Raw genomic sequence first — 21525 nt, 5'->3', positions numbered from 1 at the left:
TTCCCCTCACACCTGACCGGTCGGAAACAGGAAGCCGGAGGAGACAATGAGCATCCAGCAGCCACAAGAGGCGGAACCCAGGGAGCGCTGTGAAGGGATGCGGGGGGGACGATAAATTGAGTTGCGCTACGGGACTCGCACATGGAGGCGGTGAGAGAGCGGGGTGGTCGCGGGGGCTGTGAGGTGGCGGGTCCCGGGGGTGCTCCTGGGCCTTTGGCTGGGACCTGGGCCTCGCTCTCTCCTAGGAGGCGGGAGTTGTGTCTGGGGTGGCTTGCGCTCCTTTTCCTTCTCCCGCTTTGCTCGCCCCCGTCCCTGTGTCTGTTTCCCCCCTTAGAAAATCCCTAGCGAGCTCATACCTGTAAGAGCTGTTGTCACCGCCGTGCACCCACTCATAGGCTCCAAGGCTTAAAAATAAACCAAAACCTAAACTCTAGTTATGTACAGCAACACTGTTTAGTGGCACTGAAGCAGAGCACGTTATAATAATCCAAAGTAAAGGAGCCTTCTTCCCAAAAAGTTCTTTGTGGAGGATGTGTGATGGAATGATTTGTTCTATAATTTAGTATTATGGTTGCATTAATCTGTGCAGTGTGTTAGGGAGCTGTTACTGTTTTCTTACAGAAACACGGAGTGTGTGCTATGGGTGGGACAGTTTGACTCTTCAACATGGAGAAGAAACCGGTCTCAAAACGCTTATACGTTGGAGGGCTTGGCCATACGGTTTCTAAGGCTGAACTGCAAGAAAGATTTGGCGAGTTTGGAGATGTTTTGGATGCAGAGATTATTACCAGAAAAGATGATCAAGGTAACAGTTTTGCATTATCCTTTAAAAGTGAATTGTTTTTCAATGCGTTGTGTGCAATGCTGTGTGCTTTTGCTTCAGAGACACTTTATTTTCAGGAAATAGCTTAATTTTCAGTTTTAAAGGAAACACTGAAATGACATAGAAATTAACTGAATGTTTATCATTTATCAGGGAACCCTATGAAAACTTTTGCTTACATCAGTGTCAGCATTTCTGATGCAGATCTTAGAAGGTGTAAGTACTTTTTTTTTCTTTAAGGAATTTATGTTTTTGAGCCAAATCAGGATGTGGTCAAGGTAGACCCTCTTTGATTCTGTTGTCATATTAATTTTCTTTAAGCTGCAATTTTATGGAAGGTGGTTTACTGGAGTTTTCAGTAAATAGGTGTAAGAACATTAAGAAGATTAGTTGTGACTGAAATAAGCAATTTATGAGTTTGTTCTAGCCCTTTTATGAAAAGATGTAGGAAATGTGCTTTGAACACTTTCATCAGGTCCATAAAACATTAGAAGTGACTTGACATGAGAGGAAACCCAAAGCAGAGTTTATGTAAAGCATGCTTCTGTTAAAGCAATTTTGTAAATCCCAAAATGGTTATATTACAAAACTACTGGCAGTGTTATAATACCACCTGTGTATTGTGTAGCAGCAAAATGACAGGTGAAGGTACCTGTACCTGAAGAGAGGGGTTAGTAATGTGTCCTTTTATCCAGGGAATGCTGCCATTAGGAATAGGAAAGCTGAAGTACAGAAGTTCTTATGTAGAGAAGGACCTATCCAACAGTACTGTAAAAAACTTCAGAGTACGTGTATCCGAATTTTGAGCTTTGAATTTGAACTGAACCAGACAGACTTGAATGACTCTTTTGAAGTCAGAACTTTAATTTTGGATTAGTACCTTTTTGTTTAATATTTGGGTATTAGACCTTTCAAACACAAACTTCAGTGAGTAATGAAGTGCTAAAGAAACTTCAGTCTATCTTAGAAGGAGGTGTAGTTAGGTCTAATGTGTATTTTTTATGTAGAAAATACTCATTTTCCATTTCCTTGTTTTATAGGCATGTCAATTTTAAATAAATCTAAATGGAAAGGAGGGACACTGCAAATTGAGTTGGCCAAAGAAAGTTTTTTGCACAGGTAAAAATTAATAAATTGTGTTGCTAAAGTTACCCTTTTCTGTTTATCTGATAGCATTCTGGCTGTGCTTTCATCTGCTATGCTCTTATTCTTTCTAGTTTTTGTTTATATTTGTGGACTGTTGATGCATATTAGATATGCAATGTGTTGTGCGTCATTATTCCCTTAAAGCAGACGTGTCAAACTCATTTTCACTGGGGGCCATGTCAGCCCCGTGGTTGCCTTCAAAGGGCCAAATGTAATTTTAGGACTGTATAAATGTAACTACAACCATAAGGCTGATGTGGCCCCCAGTGAAAATGAGTTTGACACGTCTGCCTTAAAGGTAGCACATCTGTTAGTTTCCTTAAGACGTGAATGGTTACTGTTCTGTGGGAGAGAATCATAGAATGTCCTGAGTTGGAAGGGGCACACAAGGATCATTGAGGGTCACTGCCAGCTCTGATTTAGCACACATGCAGACCTTTTTTCACATATGATGTACTTTTTGGTACAGGCTCACCGTGGAGAGGGAGGAGGCAAAGCTGCAGAAAGAAAAGCCACCAAGAAATGACAAAACATGTCTGTTAGATTCACTGAAAAAAGCTGGAGTTGTAGACTTTCACATGAAAGCAGTACCAGGTACAGAGGTGCCAGACCATAAGGTATGGTGGGGTAGATGGACAGAGAATTAAATCAAAAGCCAGAATCAGGCACAAGCTTATTACAGCTAAATTTATGTCAAATCTGTACTTTTATTAAGTGTGATAGTGCAACTCGTGAAAAGTAGTGTAAAAAATACCTTATGTGTAGACATGTGGAATGTTCCTGTCCTTCTTTGTGATGACTAAAAATGGTACTGTCCTCTCTGTCATGTTAAATTAGTAAGTGCTTTGTTACTCATCTATGTCGGGAATATCTTTGTGTCACCCTTAAAAGCATGTAAGGAGAATGTGTCTTATTTTTATACAGCATATACATTTTTGATGGCTGGGTTGTCAGGAACTAATCTCTGTGCTTCAGCACATTCAAGATTAGGGTCTACACGTGCTTATAAAGTAAGATTTAGAATAAAATCAGCTAACATGTGAATTTAGGCAAGAAAAATTACATTTACTGCAAAGTTTTCAAAATCGTTTGTGAGGCACAATATGTTTTTGGAGAGTGTGTGGGGATTTTTGATTTTTTTTTTTTTTTTTTAGTGTGGAAGGGGAAAAGGGCAAAAGAATAATGATCCTGTCTGCATAGTTATCACTGCTCATTCCTAAACCAGAACCCTCATGTTAAAATAGTGCTTGTAAAGAAATTCAGTTCTTTATTGTCACTTTTTACTTGCAGGTTGTAAAAATTTGGTTGGTTGGTTTTGGTTTGTTCTTTTTTTGAGAAGGAAGCTAAGTTGCACATTGCAAATATATCTCATTTAAGAGTAAACAAAAAAAAAAGAGTTAGAGATGGTTCCTTACTAGTGTTTCTGTTATCAAAGAGTATACATCTTGGTTTATTCTAGGGTTACTTCCATTCCTTTTTTAACACTGATTGTTTTTCCTTCCTTTTAGAAATGGATTGTTGGTAAATTCGGTCGAGTCTTGCCTGTCCTGCACCTTAGGAGTCAACAAAAAAATAAAATATCCTTTTCCTATTGCTTGGGCAAAAGCACAACTCCCTTTTTTCTTTCGTTATATGGGGAAACATTTGCTTAACAGTCTTTAATATTGACTACTACATCACACTTGATTTACTGAATCCCTTAAGTAAATCTTGCAGTAAGTTTGTGTGATCTGAAGAATTTTTTTAGACTGCAAGTCAGTTGCTTAAAGGCTGATGATGTTGAAAAGGACCCTTTGTTGTCCTTTCATGTAGAATGTAGCCTCTTCATAAAGACTGGAAGGATTGCTGAAAGGATTGTGTTGTTTTAATTCCTTAACTCAGACTAACATTGTGAAGTACGACCCATCGAAATACTGCCATAACCTTAGGAAGCTGGAGCAAGACTTGACAGATGTGGTTCCTATATCCAAGCTTACTTGGCACTTGGAAGGGAGAGATGACAGCATAAACAAGAAGCGGCAAGGAGAGCTCCCTGTAACTAAGAAGCCACCTAAAAAACTGCGGCAGCTGGGCAGCGAGGCTCTGAATGGAGCAGTCGTTCTCCCTTCTGGGTGCCAGTCACCTTCAGAAAACACAAACTCATCACAGCTAGATCAAAGATCAAAATCCAAATCCAGTGAGAAGTCTAAAATGCTTCCATCAAGCAGTCTTAATAGCAAAATGTCAGGGGGAGGCTTATTATCAGATAAAAGCAGTGTTTCTGGAGTTACAGCTCAAAATAATATGAGTGTTTCTGATAGTGACATTGATTCTGAAGAGGAAATCAGAGCAATGGTAAAGAAAGAGAGAGAAATACAGAAAGGTGAAAGTGTTGAGACTGAAAGCGACCACTTGGAAATTGTTGGGGATGATTTTGAATTAAAATACAACAGTCACTGGTCCTTAAGCAATCCAAATGCCATAAAGAAAACTATCAAAGGAAGTTACAAAGATAAAGAGATAATGGAATGTGATAATGGTTATGATTCAGCAGATACAGATGAAATCATTGCTGACAGTAAAACTCCAGATCTAAATAGCAAGAAAACTGCAATTTTAGAATATTCTAAACAGGTGAAGGTAGAAAATAAACAAATATTAATTAACAAAAAATGTGATTTGGTAAATGACTCCTTACTGAAGACTCGCAATTTGAAAGAAGGAAAAAGGAAAATTAAAAAATCCAAAATTGCTGCTTTGCAGAGTAAAGCAGTTAACAGTACAACAAAGACAAAGGATAGTGAAAGCTCTTGTTCAGAGTCTGAGGAAGAGGAGTCTGAAATCAGTTCTGATTATGAATCCATGATGAAAAACTGCTATCGCTTAGACCTTACATTAGATGACTTAAAAGCATTAGCTACTGAAAACACTGAGACGCCAGCAGAAGAATCAGACAGTGCACAGAGTTCTAGTCAGCACAGTGTTGAAGCAAATTCTAGAGGTAATGTTGTAAATAAACCAAAACTTTCTAAACTTCACTCCGGAGTAAAAAAAAAATGTATCTGTCCTGAAGATATAGTTGCTGCAATTTTAGCAGGGGAGGAGAATGCTGATAAAGAAAGCTCCAAGGGACAAAATAATCTGTGCTTGAAATATCAGCCCTTCAGAGGAATAGGGTCCCTTTGTGAAAAAGAATTACCTAAGGACAGCACTGGGTTAAAGAAGACAGCTGGAGAGAGTTTAGGTCTTGAAGCTTGTATCTCTTATGGTGGGGAGAAGTCATCTAAAAGGCAGCCTAAGAACCATCCATTGTCTTCACTTGAAGACAGCAGTAAAAAGAGACAAAATATGCGTTGCGAAGAGCGTAGGGAATTGTTGACAGAGGCTGCCTCCTTGGAAGGTGAGAGTGATCAGCCTGTTTCCCAGCCACGTTTGCAAGGAAAGAGCAAAAATGTGAAATCTTTGCAAGAAGACCAGAATTCAGAGCGTGGAGCTGTTCCCAGTACTGACGAGAGTGAAGATGAGAGCACCAACGTGGATAATAACGTTGCAGTGTCACAGAAACATGTTAAACGACAACTGAAAAGCCCAAAAACACTTTCGAAAAAATTGAAGAGAGATGTAAGCAATGAAAATCCAGAATGTGGAACTAATAAATATGAGAATGGGAAGACAAAGCTTTTGGAAAATAAGGAATTTTGTCTTCATGCTACTGCTTCAGAGGAACATAATACAAAAAAGAGACAGTTGCAGGATAACGAGAGGCGGCTGGCAGCTCTAGAAGAGAGACAGAAAGAGAGAGAATTACAGAAGAAACTCATTCAAGGAGCTCTTTCAAATCTGGTAATCACACTCACAACTTCTATCTGAATAGTATGCAGTAAAAGAAAAAGAGAAATTAATATATGTGATTTAAGATATTTTAAAATCGTGTTCTGGAATTTCTGGTTACATTGCTTGTTTTCTGGTTACATTGCTTACCTAATTTCTGGAATGTCTTGAGAGCTGCGAGAGGAACAGCAGAACCCTCCCTTCGTGTCATGGAAATGTCTTATATTTATGTATGACTAGCACGTATTTGCTATGTTTGACTTGACAGTTTCACTCTTACATAGGACAGCCAGCCAGCAGGAAAGCATAAACACGTCATATTCAATTCAGATGTGGAAAGTGAAGCTGAAGTAGATGAGATGTTGAAGAAAGATGCGAGTTTGGGAAATATGCGTGAAGAAGTAAGTGTCATTGGGAAAAAGTCCAGTATTGTCAGGTAATTCCGTATCAATATGGCTGTGCCTTTTATTCTGAAATAGTGAAGTGACAGAAAAATGTAGATAAGGTTGGAATTAATATGAGTGATTCACCTATTTTTGCTAACGTGAAACAGGTTTCAAAGAACTTAATCATGCATCCAATAAAGCTGGAAAATGTGGAGGATTTGTAAGGAGATTGAGATATGTATGAAAGAATATGCTGAAAGAAAAATAATGTTTAAGTTATAGTGCTTATGCATAATTAGTTTTTAAATTTTTCTTCTATTAGTCAAAGGGAAGGGATCTGGCTCGAGTAGTACAGGACTCTGTTTTTTCCAACGCTGTGGACAAAGAATGCCCTATTAACACAGTGTCTTGGTTTTAAAGTGAGTTTGGGGTCCAGAGGAGTTGTGTGGGGTTTCCTTTTTACACTTTACCTAATTGAGACCTTACTTAGCCAACTCCTCGGGATTTTACTGCCATATTTTCAGCACAATTAAGTACTTTCCTGAAATAAAACTTCTTGTATCATCACATTGTTTAGTCACATCTCTGCTAAAGCTTTAAACCATTTGGTTTCCTTTAGTTTGTTTGTTTTTCTTCATAAATGCATTAAGATTAGGACCATTCTCACTATTTAAATAAAACCTTCTCTCACTTTTTCTGACACTTAGCATGTTTTTCACATATATATCTCTTACCTTGTCTTTAGAATCCCTGCTGTGTCTTTTTTATTTTCTTTAAAATAACCTCTAATTCCATGAAAAAATGTTTTGAAGCCATGGAGTGCTTACCTTTTGTAATCATCAATATTTATCAACTGACTTAAACTATGTAGTAGACTTTACACCATAAATGAAGCTTGCTCAGAAAGGGTACAATTAGACATTGATATTTTTTAATTGAAAATTTATCTCACTTGACATAAGCAGAAAGTTGGGGTTTTATACCTAACTCTCATATTTTAAAACCTGAGTTACTGTTTATGTGGATATTTTGCCTATGTTAAAATTGAATAGTCCTGTAAAACAGGATTGTACAAGGTGTGTATTCAACATAAGATTTGAAGCACGTGGATCAGCAAGTGAGCTGGTTGTTCTAGAAATCAGATAAACTTTTTCGGATAAACGTTTTTTCATGTGCTTTCCAGTTTATAGTGATTTATTTTCTCAAGCTTACTTGAACAGCTGCTTTTCTCTATTCTGTTTTTTTAACAAAGGATGAATCTGCTCCTAAAGCTTCAGGCAAACTGTTTGAAAGCAGTGAGGATGAGCAAGATGATACAGACGATGAGAGATTCAAAATTAAGCCCCAGTTTGAAGGCAAAGCTGGTCAAAAAGTAAGTGAACGCATTAGTGCAATTTAGTTTTCTTCTAAGCCTCCATAACACAACTCAAGACGAATGTAACGTGTAGATTTGTGTATTTGCTGAATATGATTTCAACAAACTAGCCATGGAATTCTCTTTAAAGAAAGAAAACAGTAGCCATGGAGAATATAATGTGTATTGGGGAGTGGGAGGATTTTCTATGTTGTCATCCTTGAATACAAAGAAATTTCTGGAAAAGACATCAAGATCTAAAGGTTATTAGTATGTTGCCATAATGATAGTAAACTAAAGTAACTGAATGTTGCAGTTTTTCATCTTTGGCACTTAATAGGATCAATTTCATTTTGTTTAGCTCTTGAGATTGCAATCACGGTTTGGCACAGATGAAAGATTTCGCATGGATGCTCGATTCCTGGAAAGTGACAGTGAAGAGGAAGGTAAACCTGCTTGTGTTTCCTGGTCAATGATAGTAAGAGGGCTAGAGCATGGAGCTTTAACTTTGGATGCTTGAAACAAGGGCTACTTTTGCTTCTTAGGTGGTTCCTCAAAGAAAAGAACCCAACACTGTGGCTGTAGTATATATTGGTAGCTGTGTTTTCTTATACGTGTATGTTGCAGAAGTATTTGAATGAGATGCATTTGATTGGTAAATCAGTATCTGAAAATATTTTTTAATATAGGGTGATATCAGAATTAATTCATCCATGTTTTTCACAAAATAAGTGGTGACTTATTGTGATAAACTTTCTGACTACTACATTCATTTGAACTGTAGTCATCCTGCAGTCTACAGATGATTTGGCAGCCTTAGAAAGATTTAAAAAAAAAAAAGACAAAACAACTTTTTTCAGCAGAAGGCGGAAAACCTGAAAAAGGCAACAATTTTGAAATATTTCTTCCCCCAGCGCAAAATTGTTAATCCAGTTTTCAAGATTCAGAATTTATTTCTGAAACTTAAAATTTTGCCTAGTTTTGCTCCTGCCTTTCTTGCTTTAGTGTGACCTCTGTACTGCACTGATCAGTGGCAGAGTAGTTGCACAGTTATGTGATATCAGCAGGGAACAGGTGAAATAACTGCTCTGATTTTCACATGAAATAAATGCCCATGACATTTCTAAACATAGTTTTTACAATGCAAGGAATAAAGCCTCTAGATTTTAATATACACAAAGTGATGTCTTGTTATCTGTGAGCTCTTCTAGTATTAATGATGTATATCGAATGTTACAGGCTTACTCAGGCCACAGCAAGGAAAAAATAATGTATTTATTTTTCTCCTAGCAGAGACAAACATCTCGAAGGCAGATGAGGAAGAAGAGCTTGCTGCGGAGAAAAAGAAAAACCTGCAAATCCTGGGAAGCCTTTTGAATATCGACCTGGAACAACCTAAGACAACTAAAACAGCCACAAGTGCTAAGAAATTCAAGTATGAATTATCTGTTATCAGAAAAGGAATTTTAGGAAGGGTCAACTTTTGCCAGTGTTTCGCAGCTAAAATTTCTGCCCAGCCTACTGACAAAAGTATTTCCTTCTCTGTTGTGTGCATTTGAAGTCAGCCTTTAATGCAGCTTCCCAACCTGAGTGTCCAAATAGATTAGACAACTGGTAGTTGTCATGATTTTAGGGAAAAAAATATTGGATGCCTGCATGTCTTCTAGAGATTTTGAATGATTGGATAGTTCGTTATGAAAATTAACATTTTAATAAGTCCTGGCTTATGTAAGATGTATTTCTGTTCTCTGTGGAGACAAACTTAAGTTGGCTAAACAAAGAACCTGTGAGTTGGGCAGCAGGTCAGTAAGACTGACCCTGACTTTCCTAGCAGTGAATGAGGTTAGTTTTTTTCTGACCTATGGGTCATTAGCATCAAACTTCTTTTCCAGTGGAGAATTTTTATTTTTTTCATTTATCTATATTTCTGCTTTTGAGGTATTTCTTTGTTAGATTAGGAATTTGTTATATGTTGCTGTTGGGTGTGCTCTAGTCTTTGTTAGAGGATGGTGAGATAGGTTTGAAATGTACTATTTATTGGAACTAGCATGACATTTAATTATGCACTTTAACAGAAATTCATCTGTGGGCTGCAATGATAGATCTTAGTAGCATTAAGAGTAACGAAATACTGTGCAATTAGTAAATTTTTACTGCCAGTCACTATTGGAGGTGCAGCAGATGATGGCCGACTGCTAAATACCATTGTGACTGCTGCACAATCATATTTAATTCTATGACTTCTGTACAAATTTTTGTGTATTTTCTAGAGACTAAGCAGAGGGGAAAATCGTCTCTGCAATGCCAGAGGTCATATTGGGAAAATTTTGTGAATTATGGTGTTCTCTAATACCGAGTGACTGATACAATATGTAACCTTTTCAAAGCATTAATCCCGTAAGCATTAATTCAGGGAGAGGAGGGGAAATAAGTGATTACTCTCTTGCATTACCATAAGGCAGTGTGGGCTTTGCTACACTAGTGTTGGGGTCAGTCTGCTTCAGGTCTTCGACTTTAAGATTTGCAAATCTGTGAGAATAAAAACATTAGCTCTCAACATTTCTTAGACTGCTCTAGCTGAAAGTTCCCAAAATGTTTAAATTCTGAGAGGTGAACATAATAAGGTTGTGTTTGTGTTTCTTGTTTTTTTCATTGTTTTGGTTGTTTGTGTTTGGTTTTATTCCCTTGGACTCTTTGAATTTATGCAACGTTTGGTACTAGAAGAAATAAATACAGATAGATATATCAGTATGGATAGCCATGCTGATGTAGCTCCTCAAAAGCTGAATGGGTGCAGGTATAAACTTACTGCATAACACACGGCTTGAGGTTCATGTTTTATATGAAGTATTACAATTTGATCAAAGCCACTTCTGTTCCTAATTTTTCTTGACCTGGACGCTGACTAGCAGGTACTTTCTAAATGCCAGATAAGTTTTGGATTGATTTGGAGCTTTTTTTGATAAAGAAGTCCATGTGAATTTGAATCTGACTGTAAAGGTTTAGGGTATCTTTCAGTAGAGCATTTAGCAATATCTCATGTTTTTTCTTTTCCTTTCTATGTTTATAGAGATATAAATGCCCTCCGCTATGATCCCACAAGACAGGACCACGCAGTTTTTGAAAAGAAACCAAGTGCTCCAGAAAAAGAGAGGTAATATTACAACTTGGTAACTAAAATTGTGATGCTTCTTCCTATAGCAGAAGACTGGCTATAGCAGAAGACTGAGTTTGAAGCTATACAGACTGCTCTTTTTTTTCTTTAGTTCTTTCTGTTATTGCTAAAATCAATATATTGTCACCTCTAAAAACACCACGTAATGTCATCTTTTGTTTCTGGTCCATCTACTCTCTGCATGCCATTTTCTGTCTTCCTTTCTCATCTTCATGCTGTCCTTCTGCTTCAAGTCAAGGACTTCAAGATTTGCAAATCTGTGAGAAAAAAAATTCGCTCTTAATAGTTCTTATGCCAGAAAAAAAATCCTGCTAAATATCTTAATTTATGTGCTATCACATATTAAGAGAAAAGTCAGGATGTGGTTAGTTATAAAGTAGACTTCTTCCTGCCTTTAGAGACAAACCTTAGATGTTTCCCCACTGCTTACCTGCAAAGGGTGGGTAAATTGGAGGGGGTGAAAAGAAATGGGTCAAAAGTCTAAACCAGAAGGATAGTCATGCTGCCCTATAAACATGTTTCTGGCAATAGGAAATACCTTATTGCCAGAACCTGGAATTGCTAAGAAAGAAGACGGGGAGAGGAGAAAGAAAAGGGGGCGGGGGGGGGTGGAATAAAATAAAGAAAAAACAAAATCATTAGTGTGCTTAGGTAAGTTTAGGAAAACATGAATAGCAAGGTTGCCTCTTAGGGAACCTTTCTTTGAAAAATAAATGAGCTGTGTTACTCTTCTTCAACAATCTCATTTCAGTAAAGCTAAAAGGAAGAAGAAGAGGGAAGAGAACGAGAAACCGCCTGAAGTGTCTAAAGAAACTTATTATAATATTTCTGCTGATTTAAAAGAGTTGTTTGGTTCTTCAAAGAGCAAATCAGAAAAAAATGAAGAAATACCCTGGGACAAAGACGAGGCGGAGGACTCCAACCCACCTGACCATGTTGGGAGTAATGCAGCACAGGAGTCTGGTGATTTCAAGTTTTGCTTCTTTAAAGACATGGAGGAGTCGGACATAAAAGAAGGTAACAGATATAGAACAGAACAGATATAATAGCACAGTTTCTAAGGAGTAGCATATGTCAGGCACTATAGAGTAATACACTGTATAGAAATTCAGAATCTGGAGGATTTTCAGAGGCAAAAGTCAGTAACTATGCAAAGTCATTATGATCATCTCTTACACTTGCCAAGATTGTTGTAGGTCAATCAAATTAATTCATGTTTGTATTCCAGGAATTTGGAAAGGGATGTTTTGTGAAGGAACTATTATTTAATTGATTTTTTTTTTTAATTGTGATATTATTACAGAGCCCTATGTACTTGAAACAATAAAACCTGTAAAAGTCCCATGGCAAGAAGATCCACGTTTCCAAGACAGCAGTTCTGAGGGTGATGATGATGATGAACCAGAGGCACCAGAAAATGAAGGGGACAAAGAAATGCAAGTTATATTTGTATTTGTTGTCTGCTTGCTTGTAGTAGTTTGATGCTATAAGAATACTGATAGCAGCACTCAGGTCATGGAAAACCAATATCTTCATTCTGCATCTCTGAACAATGGAAATTCTTCTTAGGAAACCACACCTGGATGCACAGAATGTGGGATTCAAAACTCCCAACACCACACTTGATTTGAAGTTGAATAAAAAAACTTGAGTTTTTAGCTCAGTGCATGAGAACTTAACTGGGCAGTGGGTTTGGCCAAAGTTCAATGAAGTTTTCTTAATAAATGTTTTTTAATAGAGGCTATATTTGGTTACTATGGAGTAATGTTCTTTAATGCAGATGATTTCTCTGAAGCATTACAACTTTTAATGGAATTTGATGGTAATGTTTATAATGCTAAAATTCCTTTGTGTTTTTCTAGGTTTTTCCCTTTACCACAAACAGAAAGTACTAGATTTTTCTTCTTCTCCAAAGATGATGAGCGACTAAGAGGTATAAAAGAGCTTATTTTTCACCCCCTTTTTTTTTTTTTTTTTAACTGTTACTGAAATTCAATGAGAAAAAAATTCTGCTTGGTTATCAATGTTTTGTAGTTAAAACACGGACAAGAGGTTTAAGGAAAAAAAAAGCAAATTTCCATGATTACATGTGTTAGGAATTGTGGTAGCACATCCCACGAGAAAGTGCTGGTAAAATAAATATTGAACAGCTAACTTGCTTTCCTATTTCCAGATAATTGCCTGAAATGTCGCTGGTCTTTTTTTCACTTGAAGTTATACAGACGTTTTGGATCCTTTCAGACGTATGGGATCTTTAACTTAGTAGGCATAAATTTTCTTGGGAGATGTGGGATAATGGTGATGAGGTTTTAATGACACAGGTGCCATTGCAATGCAAGTTCTATTTCAGTGTATTAAGGAAAACAGCTGCTGCCTTTCGTTCTCCTTAGTAGGCAAGGCTGTAATACATAACATTTCTGTTTGAGCCAACCATGGTGTGGGGGCAAGAGCAGAATATGAAGAACAGGACTTTTGACTGTATTGATGTGTTGCTCATGAGATTCACAAACAGCAGTATGTTCAGAAGTGCTTAACCATATTAATTTGTTCTTTGTTTTGTGCAGAGGGCCCTAAATTATTTTGTAGATCAGTAGACCTCAGTGAAGAAAAAGATGGTTGGGAAGACAGACGTAGATTATTGCTTGAGGTGAGTGTTTTAACATCTGTTACTTGGTAACTGCAGCTGAAAGCTCAGCATGAGGAGGGAACATCGCTGCTTATTTGCTCAATTTGCATTAAAAATTAATTCAGAACCTTTAGAAGGGTTTGAAACTTTAATTAAAAGGGAACTAAAAATTTTTAGTATGGAAGTGTGTATAACATCGTGCTGTGATGTCCAGTCAGGTCAATTACTGAATCTCTGTATTGTACAGGATCAATTACTTCCACTGCATGTAAAAAGAAGTGTTTGAGAGCAACAGGTCTATCTAGAAACTTCTCATAATATTATGTTAACATTTAAATATTTTCAGGAATGCCGGAAGAAGCATAAGGATGCAAGAAGAAAAGTGAAAGCAAAACAATAAATCTTCCTTATTTACTGGTCAGAAACGTTTTATATTTCTTCTTTGAAGAGTTGCAGAAAAATGCTACTTCGAAAATTCTACTCTTTCAAAAGTCTAATAGGAAATAATATTGGGGAAGACTGTTCAACTTTTTTTCTAAATAGGTACATGTTTATTGTGTCAATTCAATCTTTGTACCAAGGTTTGATTTTTTTTAATATATTTTTTTTTCCCCCCTGTATGGTTTACTTGTGACTTAATGCTTTGCAAGATTTTAGAGAATTTGATCAAGACAGCACAAGGTTCTTTTGCTGTGTTCTCAGGCCCCAGTGCTGAACAGGATTGAGAACAAGCAGCAGCTCCATGTCTGTAAGACAATATAACCTGAATCCTGCCAAATGTGATAGAGATCCTGTTTGAGCTTCCTTTACGAATATTTCCAGACTAGAAGTTTACCAGAAGTTTATGAAAATACATATGGAACAAGGAAGACTTATGAAATTGATAGATTTGTATTTCTTCACAGAGATGATTTTTATACTTTTTAGTTGAATAACATATATTAATGAATATTAAGGACAAATGTTGCTGGTGTTGTATGCTTGTTGTTGAATGAATGATATTTTTACACATAAGGTCTTATGTCCATGTGTCCTATACACTGCAGAGGGTCTGCTGGAGCAGAGAGGCTCTGCCCAGCCCAGCCGATGTCCCGCTGCCGGGCCCTGCCCGGCCCCAGTCCCGGGGCACCCTTTGCCTCTCACCGGTGCCCAGGCCAGCACAGCTGTCACACTCCCAGAGTGCCCCGCTGGTCCTCAAGCCGAAGCAGCCTCTGTGGGTGCCCTCGGCGGCGCAGGAGCGGCACAGGAACAGTTCCCAGGGCCTGGGGAAGCAAAGGGGTTCATGGCTCTGCGGACAAAGTGACCGCAGCACAGGCTTGTCCGACAGAGCTCTCGTTCACAGTCCTTCTGCTTTGAGCCCTTGGGGAGACAGAGATCCCACGCAGAGCCCCAGGGTGCAGCTTGGCCAACTTACCCCCGTCCCTCCCTGTGCTCTCTGCCTTGGGGACAAAGGCACTCCCTTGGCATCGCAGCGGCTGTGCCTGTCACCGAGGTCTGCATATGCATTGTTGTTCTCCCATGATGGCATCCTGATGCAGAAAGGAAAATGGATGAGCCCCCTGCTGCCGCGGCATATGGCAGGTGCAGGACGGCCCTGCTCTTCTTTCCCCCCTGTCCTGTTTCCAGTTCCTCCATGAGGCCGAAGCCCAGACTCCACCACCGCTCTCAGCCCCACACTGGCCACCCCAGTAGGCCCTGTGCCCAGCTGCAGGATGGATGCTTTGCTCTGGCCCTGCTCCATGGAGTCATGGCCATTCTTTTTCCTTGCTTACATGGCAAATGGCAACAGTGAGTTCCTAAGAAGATTCATCCAAGCACAACTCCCAAGGTTTGCACAGCAGGGCTGATTTCGGTCAGGCCTGTTTGCAGGGGATGCCTGAACCAAAGTACTGCTCACCCTGTCACACCTGCTGGAGTCTGCAGTGGACTCAGTGCTGCTTGGTGAGGAAATGTCTCTGCTGCCTGGGCGCCCACCAGAGCCCCCAGCCTAGGCTGCCTTCCCCTGGGGACTCCTCCTGCCCTGGTACTGCAGCACCGGTGCCAAAGACACCCCAGGGACTGATGAAACGGCTCCTTCGGCTGCCATGTAGCTAGCCCAGGTACAGTAAGTGTCTGAGGGTAAGTGGCCTCTCTTCTGTATTTCCCTCATGTTTGCTTTTTTCCCTGCACAAGAAATCTGCATATGCCTTCAAGAAGGCAGCTGGCAAGGGAAGGTTTCTGTCTTCCCTACCCTACCTGTTCTTTCCTGGACCTTTGCAGGATCTTTCCCTCACAGAAGGATGGGAAGCTCAGGTGTGTTAGGAGATGACTGTGAGCATTGGTAGGGATGAATGGTCAGCAATGGAGAGGCTTATGTATGTCTCTTCCACTGAGATTCCCTTGTTGTTTATTTTGGGTAAACCAGAGCTTAAATGGCAAGTCAATGACTGGCAAAATAAAACACAAAGATGAGATAAGCAAGCTGAAAACTGTCTTGTCTTGAGAGGCACAAGTTAAGAGGATGGAAGATCAAAAAGTGAATAGCCGAAGTACTAAAGTACTGAGTAGATGAAGAAGAAAAACTATTTTTTCGGAAGTGTGTTGGTTTGGTTGTGTGGTTTTTTTTTGTTTTCTCCCTATACCTTCTGAAGTTTGTCTGAGTCATGTTTTCATTTTGGGTGTTTTTCTGTCATCAGAATTCATTTCACATTCTAGAACTTTGAAAACAACAACAAAAAATTCTTATTCTTTGGCAACCATGAAAGGATAAGTTTATAGGTAACAGGCTTGATGTTTGAAAGCCATGAGATCAGACTCAGTTTTTAAATACCCTGGTGTGTCATGCTGCTTTGTGAAGATCTTAAATTGAACTGTTTTTTGTGGTGCATGATTCTTCATGAGGCTACAAGGTCCTTCTAGTTCTAATACATGCCACATTTTGCAATATATTGCCTTACTACTTCTGCACACTTATTTTATCCTAAGAATTCCTGTAGCTTTGATGTCCTGATGTGCTGCTTTCCTGCGCTCCAGAGCTTCACAACTGTGAACCGCTGGGCGCAGGGCATTGTAGGCTGAAGAGACCTAATGATGCACTATTTACAGCAGTATAGGGTTTCAGTCAAACCTAATATTTTCAAGCCACTTTAGGCATTAAAGAGGTTCATCAAAGCCCCAAATTAGCAAAGAAATAAAAGTGCTGGGCACCTCTGACCAGCCCTTCTGACTTTGCTGGAGTTTGCATGTTTCAACCTGCATGGATTTTCATGCATTTCTCTTTCACCTGAAGAAGGTGAAAGAGCACTAAGCTAAATTCTCTTTGATTTCTACCATAACAAGGAACATGTTTGTACCAGTTTGCCAGGAGATATTATGCAGTAGCGCGTTACTAGAAAATCCTCTTTCTAGTAAATCTGCACTTAGGTGTGGATCAGCGTTGATGGTTGCACAAAATGGCTGACTGGTTGTGCTAACGATCAGTGCCTTCCTGGAATCTAATCACTCCGATTACTCAGGTCCTTGGAATATTTTGAGACTAAAGACTGCCGTATCAAATCACTGTATTAAATTTATATGACTGGGCAAAGGAATACCTGACTGCTTTTTGAAATATTTTTTACATATTTGCAAAATTATGAAGGTGGCATGTTTTCATGTCTTAAAATTTAGTAGGCTTTTTCATCATAATGTTTCATCTGTCATATTTGAGGATATTGCAAACATGAATGTTTAGTACCTTTGTTCAGTCTTCCCTTTCATCCCCTCTGTATTTTGACATATCTTTCCTTACAATCGTGTGCTTTCCCCTGTGGTGTTTCAAGTCAGATGTTTGGCATATTATATTTGGGTGTTGCTGCTGGTTTGTGTGGAAAATAGGAGACATTTTCACTGGAACTACTGGCTCTGTCAGCAGCAGCAGGATATAAATCCTGCATGCTGGGAGCTGAACGCCGGTCACTCTGCAAGAGCGGCCGTGGGGCCCGTGTGGCGGCCGTGGGGCCCGTGTCGCTGCTGTATCGGGTTCTCCCTGGTGGTGGCAGCCGGTGCTGGTAAGATAGCAGGGGGAGGCAATCTCACCCAGCGTCACCTACCCTCCCGTTCCCTTCTTCCTTGGCGTTTTGCTTTTCCAACAGGGCTGCATTTGTTGCTTTTTTAGCTTCTGTTTAGCTCTGCGTTGTCTCCTCCAGAGCCTGCAGTTCTCTGCATCTGTGGTTCTGCTGCCCTGTTTTGCGGTAGCCAGTTCTACACTTTTTCAAGCCATTTACACCATTTTGTTGGTAAAACAACGTCCCTGCCTTTCAGCTGACAGTGTAGTTACTAGGTCTGTGTGTACACAAGGTAAGGAACTAACTTGTTTAGAGCAGCAGTTGTTTTTTTCTGAACCTGAGTTAGTATGTCCCAGCTGCCTGACACTAAATACATCGGAGCCTAAAAGATGCCCCTGCTGCCCCCGCTGTTCGTGCCAGACCAAGGCTGTGTGCTGTGAGCTTCCAGGCCTCTGGTGCAGAGGGGAGGGTGGGGAAGATGGCGGCAAAACAAGCAGGAAAAAGGAGAGACCAGTTGCTTCCAGAAGCAAAACTCGGCTCCCTGTTATGTCATAGCTGTTTCCTTCCCCCACACCTAAAGTCACACTCTCCTCTTCCCCAGGCAGCCTGATGTATGAAGTGCCTTCAAGAAATTATTGGAGTAGCACAGCATTTTAGGAACACCTGTGGAAGCCATCACTACCCATCTTTGCAGAAAGCAGGTGCTGTTTTAAACAAGCATTTCATTACAGCAGATCTATTAACGTCGATTTTGTATAATCCAAAAATAGCTTGTTCAGTTTGAGAGTGAGGACATTCTCCCTAAAGGTCCTGGGAGCCCAAGGCCATGGCTGTGCTATGTTCAGAAGGCGTATCACTGGTTATCTTCCATCCAGCTGGACTGAGTACAGCAGTACTCAAATAGCAACACCAGGTTCAGTGTGGGCTGAACAAGGGTCCAGCTTCCCAAGAGGTTTCTAAAACCTGGAGCAGTGAAAGCTTTGCCTGGCCTGGCTGCTACAGGTGTTTTACTACACTGCAGCGTAGTAATGTAACTTTTTGCTGTGACTGATGAGTGAGAATACCATTCAAATCATTAGGACAGAAAATCTTGAGGGCTTTGTCCTGCTACCAAGCTACTTACATTTGAGTGTTCGTGTATTCAGCAAAGTAGCTGAATGTAGTTATTGAATGAAACTGCATGTAGTTTTATGCTTTTGGAAACAGAAAGGTAAAATGCATTCACATAAGACCCCGATGAAAACTTGTTTTTAACCCATATTTACTGCTGACTATTGGCCTATTTGCTGTTGGTTCATACAGAGCAGCTGTACTTCAATGGTAGCAATGTTATCCTGTGTCCAGGCCCTGGGTGTGCACCTTACCTTTGAAAATACAAAAGTATTATCCTTTGAAAATACAAAAGTATTATCTAACTACTTCTGCTGATGTTACTGTATTTAAAAGAACATATGCATGTCAGAAGAGAGGGTAGTGAGCATGTGCATGTTGTTACTCCGTGGCCAATGTGAGATAATGTGGTAAATCATAACCACAAAAGGTTTAAGGTCATTCATTTTACATTGCACTGTCAATTCCCATGATTCAGCTGAGAAGTGGTAATTCTGTATAGCTTGATAACTTGTTCTCATCCAAGGCATGTAAGTGCTGAAACACTTGAGTGGAACGGTGCCTTGAAAAGTCACACCAACACCACTTCGTATGATGGTGGTTGAACAGTCTGTTCCTTACAAAACTGTTGGTACTGCAGCTTGCACTGAAAAAGATGGCAGTTGTCTCACAGGCATTAAGTTTTCATGTTTTATTTAAGATATTGCTGAGCAAAAATGAAGAATCATTCTTGTTTAATTTGCTTACACATTAATATTTGGATTTGATACATTTGTCCTGGAGAATGACAGTTTCAGACTCTCATATAACACAGTCTGATACAAATTCCTAAAAATTTTTATCAGGAGACTTTGGCTTGATTTTTATGAGCAATGGAGTGCTTTCTGAATGCAAACATTCCCAAAATATCAGTGTAGATAACTGCTATGTAAAAGGTTCTTGTTTTAAACATCTGATCATGGAAATGGTATCCTCAACTAGGAGATTACTGTGGAAACCTTAATATATTAAATCTGCATTTGCTCATTATATCCAGAAACTTTTGACACCTTGGCTAATATGACCAACAATGCTTGGTAGGGTTTTGTTGTTGTTGTTGTTTTAATTTTTGTTTAGACAAAAAGTATGAAAGCATAAACTTAAAACTCATACGGATTATAAGCGATAAGCATGTAACTGTAATTGTGGAACAAAGCGCATTTTGTAGTGTGTTAAAAGTTTTGGGGAATTATGTAGCAAGAAAGAAGAGCGGCCAACCTGTGTCCAGTGTGGCAGTTGTACAAGGGGCAGATATGTCCTGTGTTGGTTTGAAAATCTGCTTGCCAGTGAGAATTCAGGCAGAGGCACCAAGATCCAGCTCCCTCTTCTTTTTTTTTTTTTTTTTTTATCCTTCTATTTTTTTTTCTTTTCTCAATATAATTTCCCTGGTGTACAACCAGGTCTGGTGTCAGAGTGAGTGCAGAGTTAGGTCGAGGTTAACCAGGCTGGCACAATGGAAGGCACAACTTGCCAGTGAGCAGATTGTACCCAGCGATTGATTTCTGAGCAAAGAAGCCAAAGGAGGTTTTTTTGTTGTTGCTTTTTTTTTTCTACCAACCAGCGATGCCTTCAAAGGACTCTCAGTTGTTTGGCATGGAAAGTTTTGTGAGTTCCCAGCCGTACTATGTGCCTTCTCCTCTTCCGTGTGCTCGTGGCTCACATTTGCTGTTGGCAGTTACGAGCCAGCGCAACTGGAGCAGCAGATAGTAATAAACCTTTCATGTACAGCTTTCGTCTCTGGAAAGGAATGGAGCTGATGCTATGAGAAGTTGCTTAATATTCACCAGTATCCTTCCCACTGAAGCTGAATTTTACCCATGTTTTTAGAAGTAGTATTTACAGTGTTTGAAACTACTCTGCTGGGAATTACAACTTTTTTCAGCATCAGATTTATCAGAATATGTGTGATTAGAGTATTTCCGCTTTTCAGCTCTTGAGATCTCATTTGAAATGCATGTATTTTGATGTAGTTTTTGCTTTGCACAATGATACTATTTAAGAAACCTTGGACGCACCCCCCTACTATGTATATTTTTCCACCTCCAGAACATATTTGAGAATATTGAAGACAATGCCATCTGACTTTTTTTTCTCTCTTTTCAGTTTACACTTTGCTATGATAAATATAATACAGCTGCTTTCCGCAATGATATCCTGTAGTTTTCATCTTCTATGGAAGGTAATCTATTCCCTCATTGTTTTAAAATATCATGAAAATGATAATTCTTTAAAAGGAGAAAGTGGGGCCTGTCTCTTTTAAGTATACTTGAAGAATATTATCATTTTAAAAAGTAAAAGCATTTTTGGGGTGTTTTCCTTTAAAGAAGGAAGAGCCAAGATGTTACCGACTTGAAAAGGTTTATGCTTAAAAGGGAATATGATGTTAAGATGTGCATGAATTTGCTGATGAGAAGACTGGAAGAGGTCTCCATGTTTATAATATATGTCTGGAACTTGGATTTATCTGATTAAATCTTCGGCTTTTTAACCCTGACGGTCATGTTGCATAGTTAATTTTTTTTTTTTTAAATCTAACAATGTTTCTCATGCCCTATTTGTTTTATTTTCTGCTTATACATAAATTGAAAATATTTTTCTTCTTAGAAGTACTTTTTAGCTTCTTTGAGATGAAACTGGCATATAAGATGCAGTAAGTAATTTGAATTAGATTAAAATTGGTATATTTTTCAATGAAGATGTTAATGTGGGTTAGTAGGAATTGCTTTAAACCAAGGTATGTGATAGCTGATTAGAGCAGTTCAGAACACACTGAAGTAAGTCTTTCTAAAGTTAATGTTTAATTAGGTAGCCTTTTTACTTTGTTTGAAGTTTGTAGTAAGACATTATAAACCTGTCGTTTCACAGTGTAAGCTGTAGGGAGTCACAGGCTAAAACACGCTTTACGTTAGAAAGCTCAAAATCAGCAGCAAGGCCAAGACCTCAGCGAGCAGCTGAATTAAGATGGTTCTGCAAAAAGTCATTCTTATGAGGCTGAGCACTGTACTAACTGCCTCGCCAGTGCATAAAGGGA

General features: G+C 39.1%; 1 protein-coding gene across 2 annotated transcripts; it reads left to right on the top strand.

Moving 5' to 3' along the window:
- The first annotated feature begins 26 nt into the window (after positions 1-26).
- NOL8 (nucleolar protein 8) lies at positions 27-13937 on the top strand. 2 transcript variants are annotated; one of them, XM_082059957.1, is made up of 17 exons: positions 27-150; positions 622-805; positions 977-1039; positions 1864-1942; positions 2439-2586; positions 3478-3548; positions 3859-5791; positions 6064-6180; positions 7418-7537; positions 7881-7965; positions 8813-8954; positions 10590-10673; positions 11446-11711; positions 11998-12130; positions 12557-12627; positions 13259-13341; positions 13667-13937. In XM_082059957.1, the coding sequence occupies exons 2-17, from the start codon at positions 667-669 to the stop codon at positions 13718-13720; spliced, it is 3588 nt and encodes a 1195-aa protein (XP_081916083.1). In that variant the 5' UTR covers positions 27-150; positions 622-666; the 3' UTR covers positions 13721-13937. The 2 variants fall into 2 exon arrangements, with proteins under 2 accessions (XP_081916083.1, XP_081916082.1); XM_082059956.1 differs by having other exon boundaries at positions 8810-8954.
- The last annotated feature ends 7588 nt before the right edge of the window (positions 13938-21525 follow it).

Source organism: Streptopelia decaocto (genome assembly GCF_964273445.1).
Source record: "Streptopelia decaocto genome assembly, chromosome: 8".
Taxonomy (NCBI): Eukaryota; Metazoa; Chordata; class Aves; order Columbiformes; family Columbidae; genus Streptopelia; species Streptopelia decaocto.
Note: the sequence above shows the minus strand (reverse complement) of the source record. Positions and strands in the feature narration are given on the sequence as shown.

Coding starts and splice junctions, on each gene's coding strand:
- NOL8 (XM_082059956.1), top strand. CDS start 667: ATGGAGAAGAAACCGGTCTCAAAACGCTTATACGTTGGAGGGCTTGGC. Junction 806..976: donor TACCAGAAAAGATGATCAAG/GTAACAGTTTTG, acceptor ATCATTTATCAG/GGAACCCTATGAAAACTTTT. Junction 7,538..7,880: donor AAGGCAAAGCTGGTCAAAAA/GTAAGTGAACGC, acceptor CATTTTGTTTAG/CTCTTGAGATTGCAATCACG.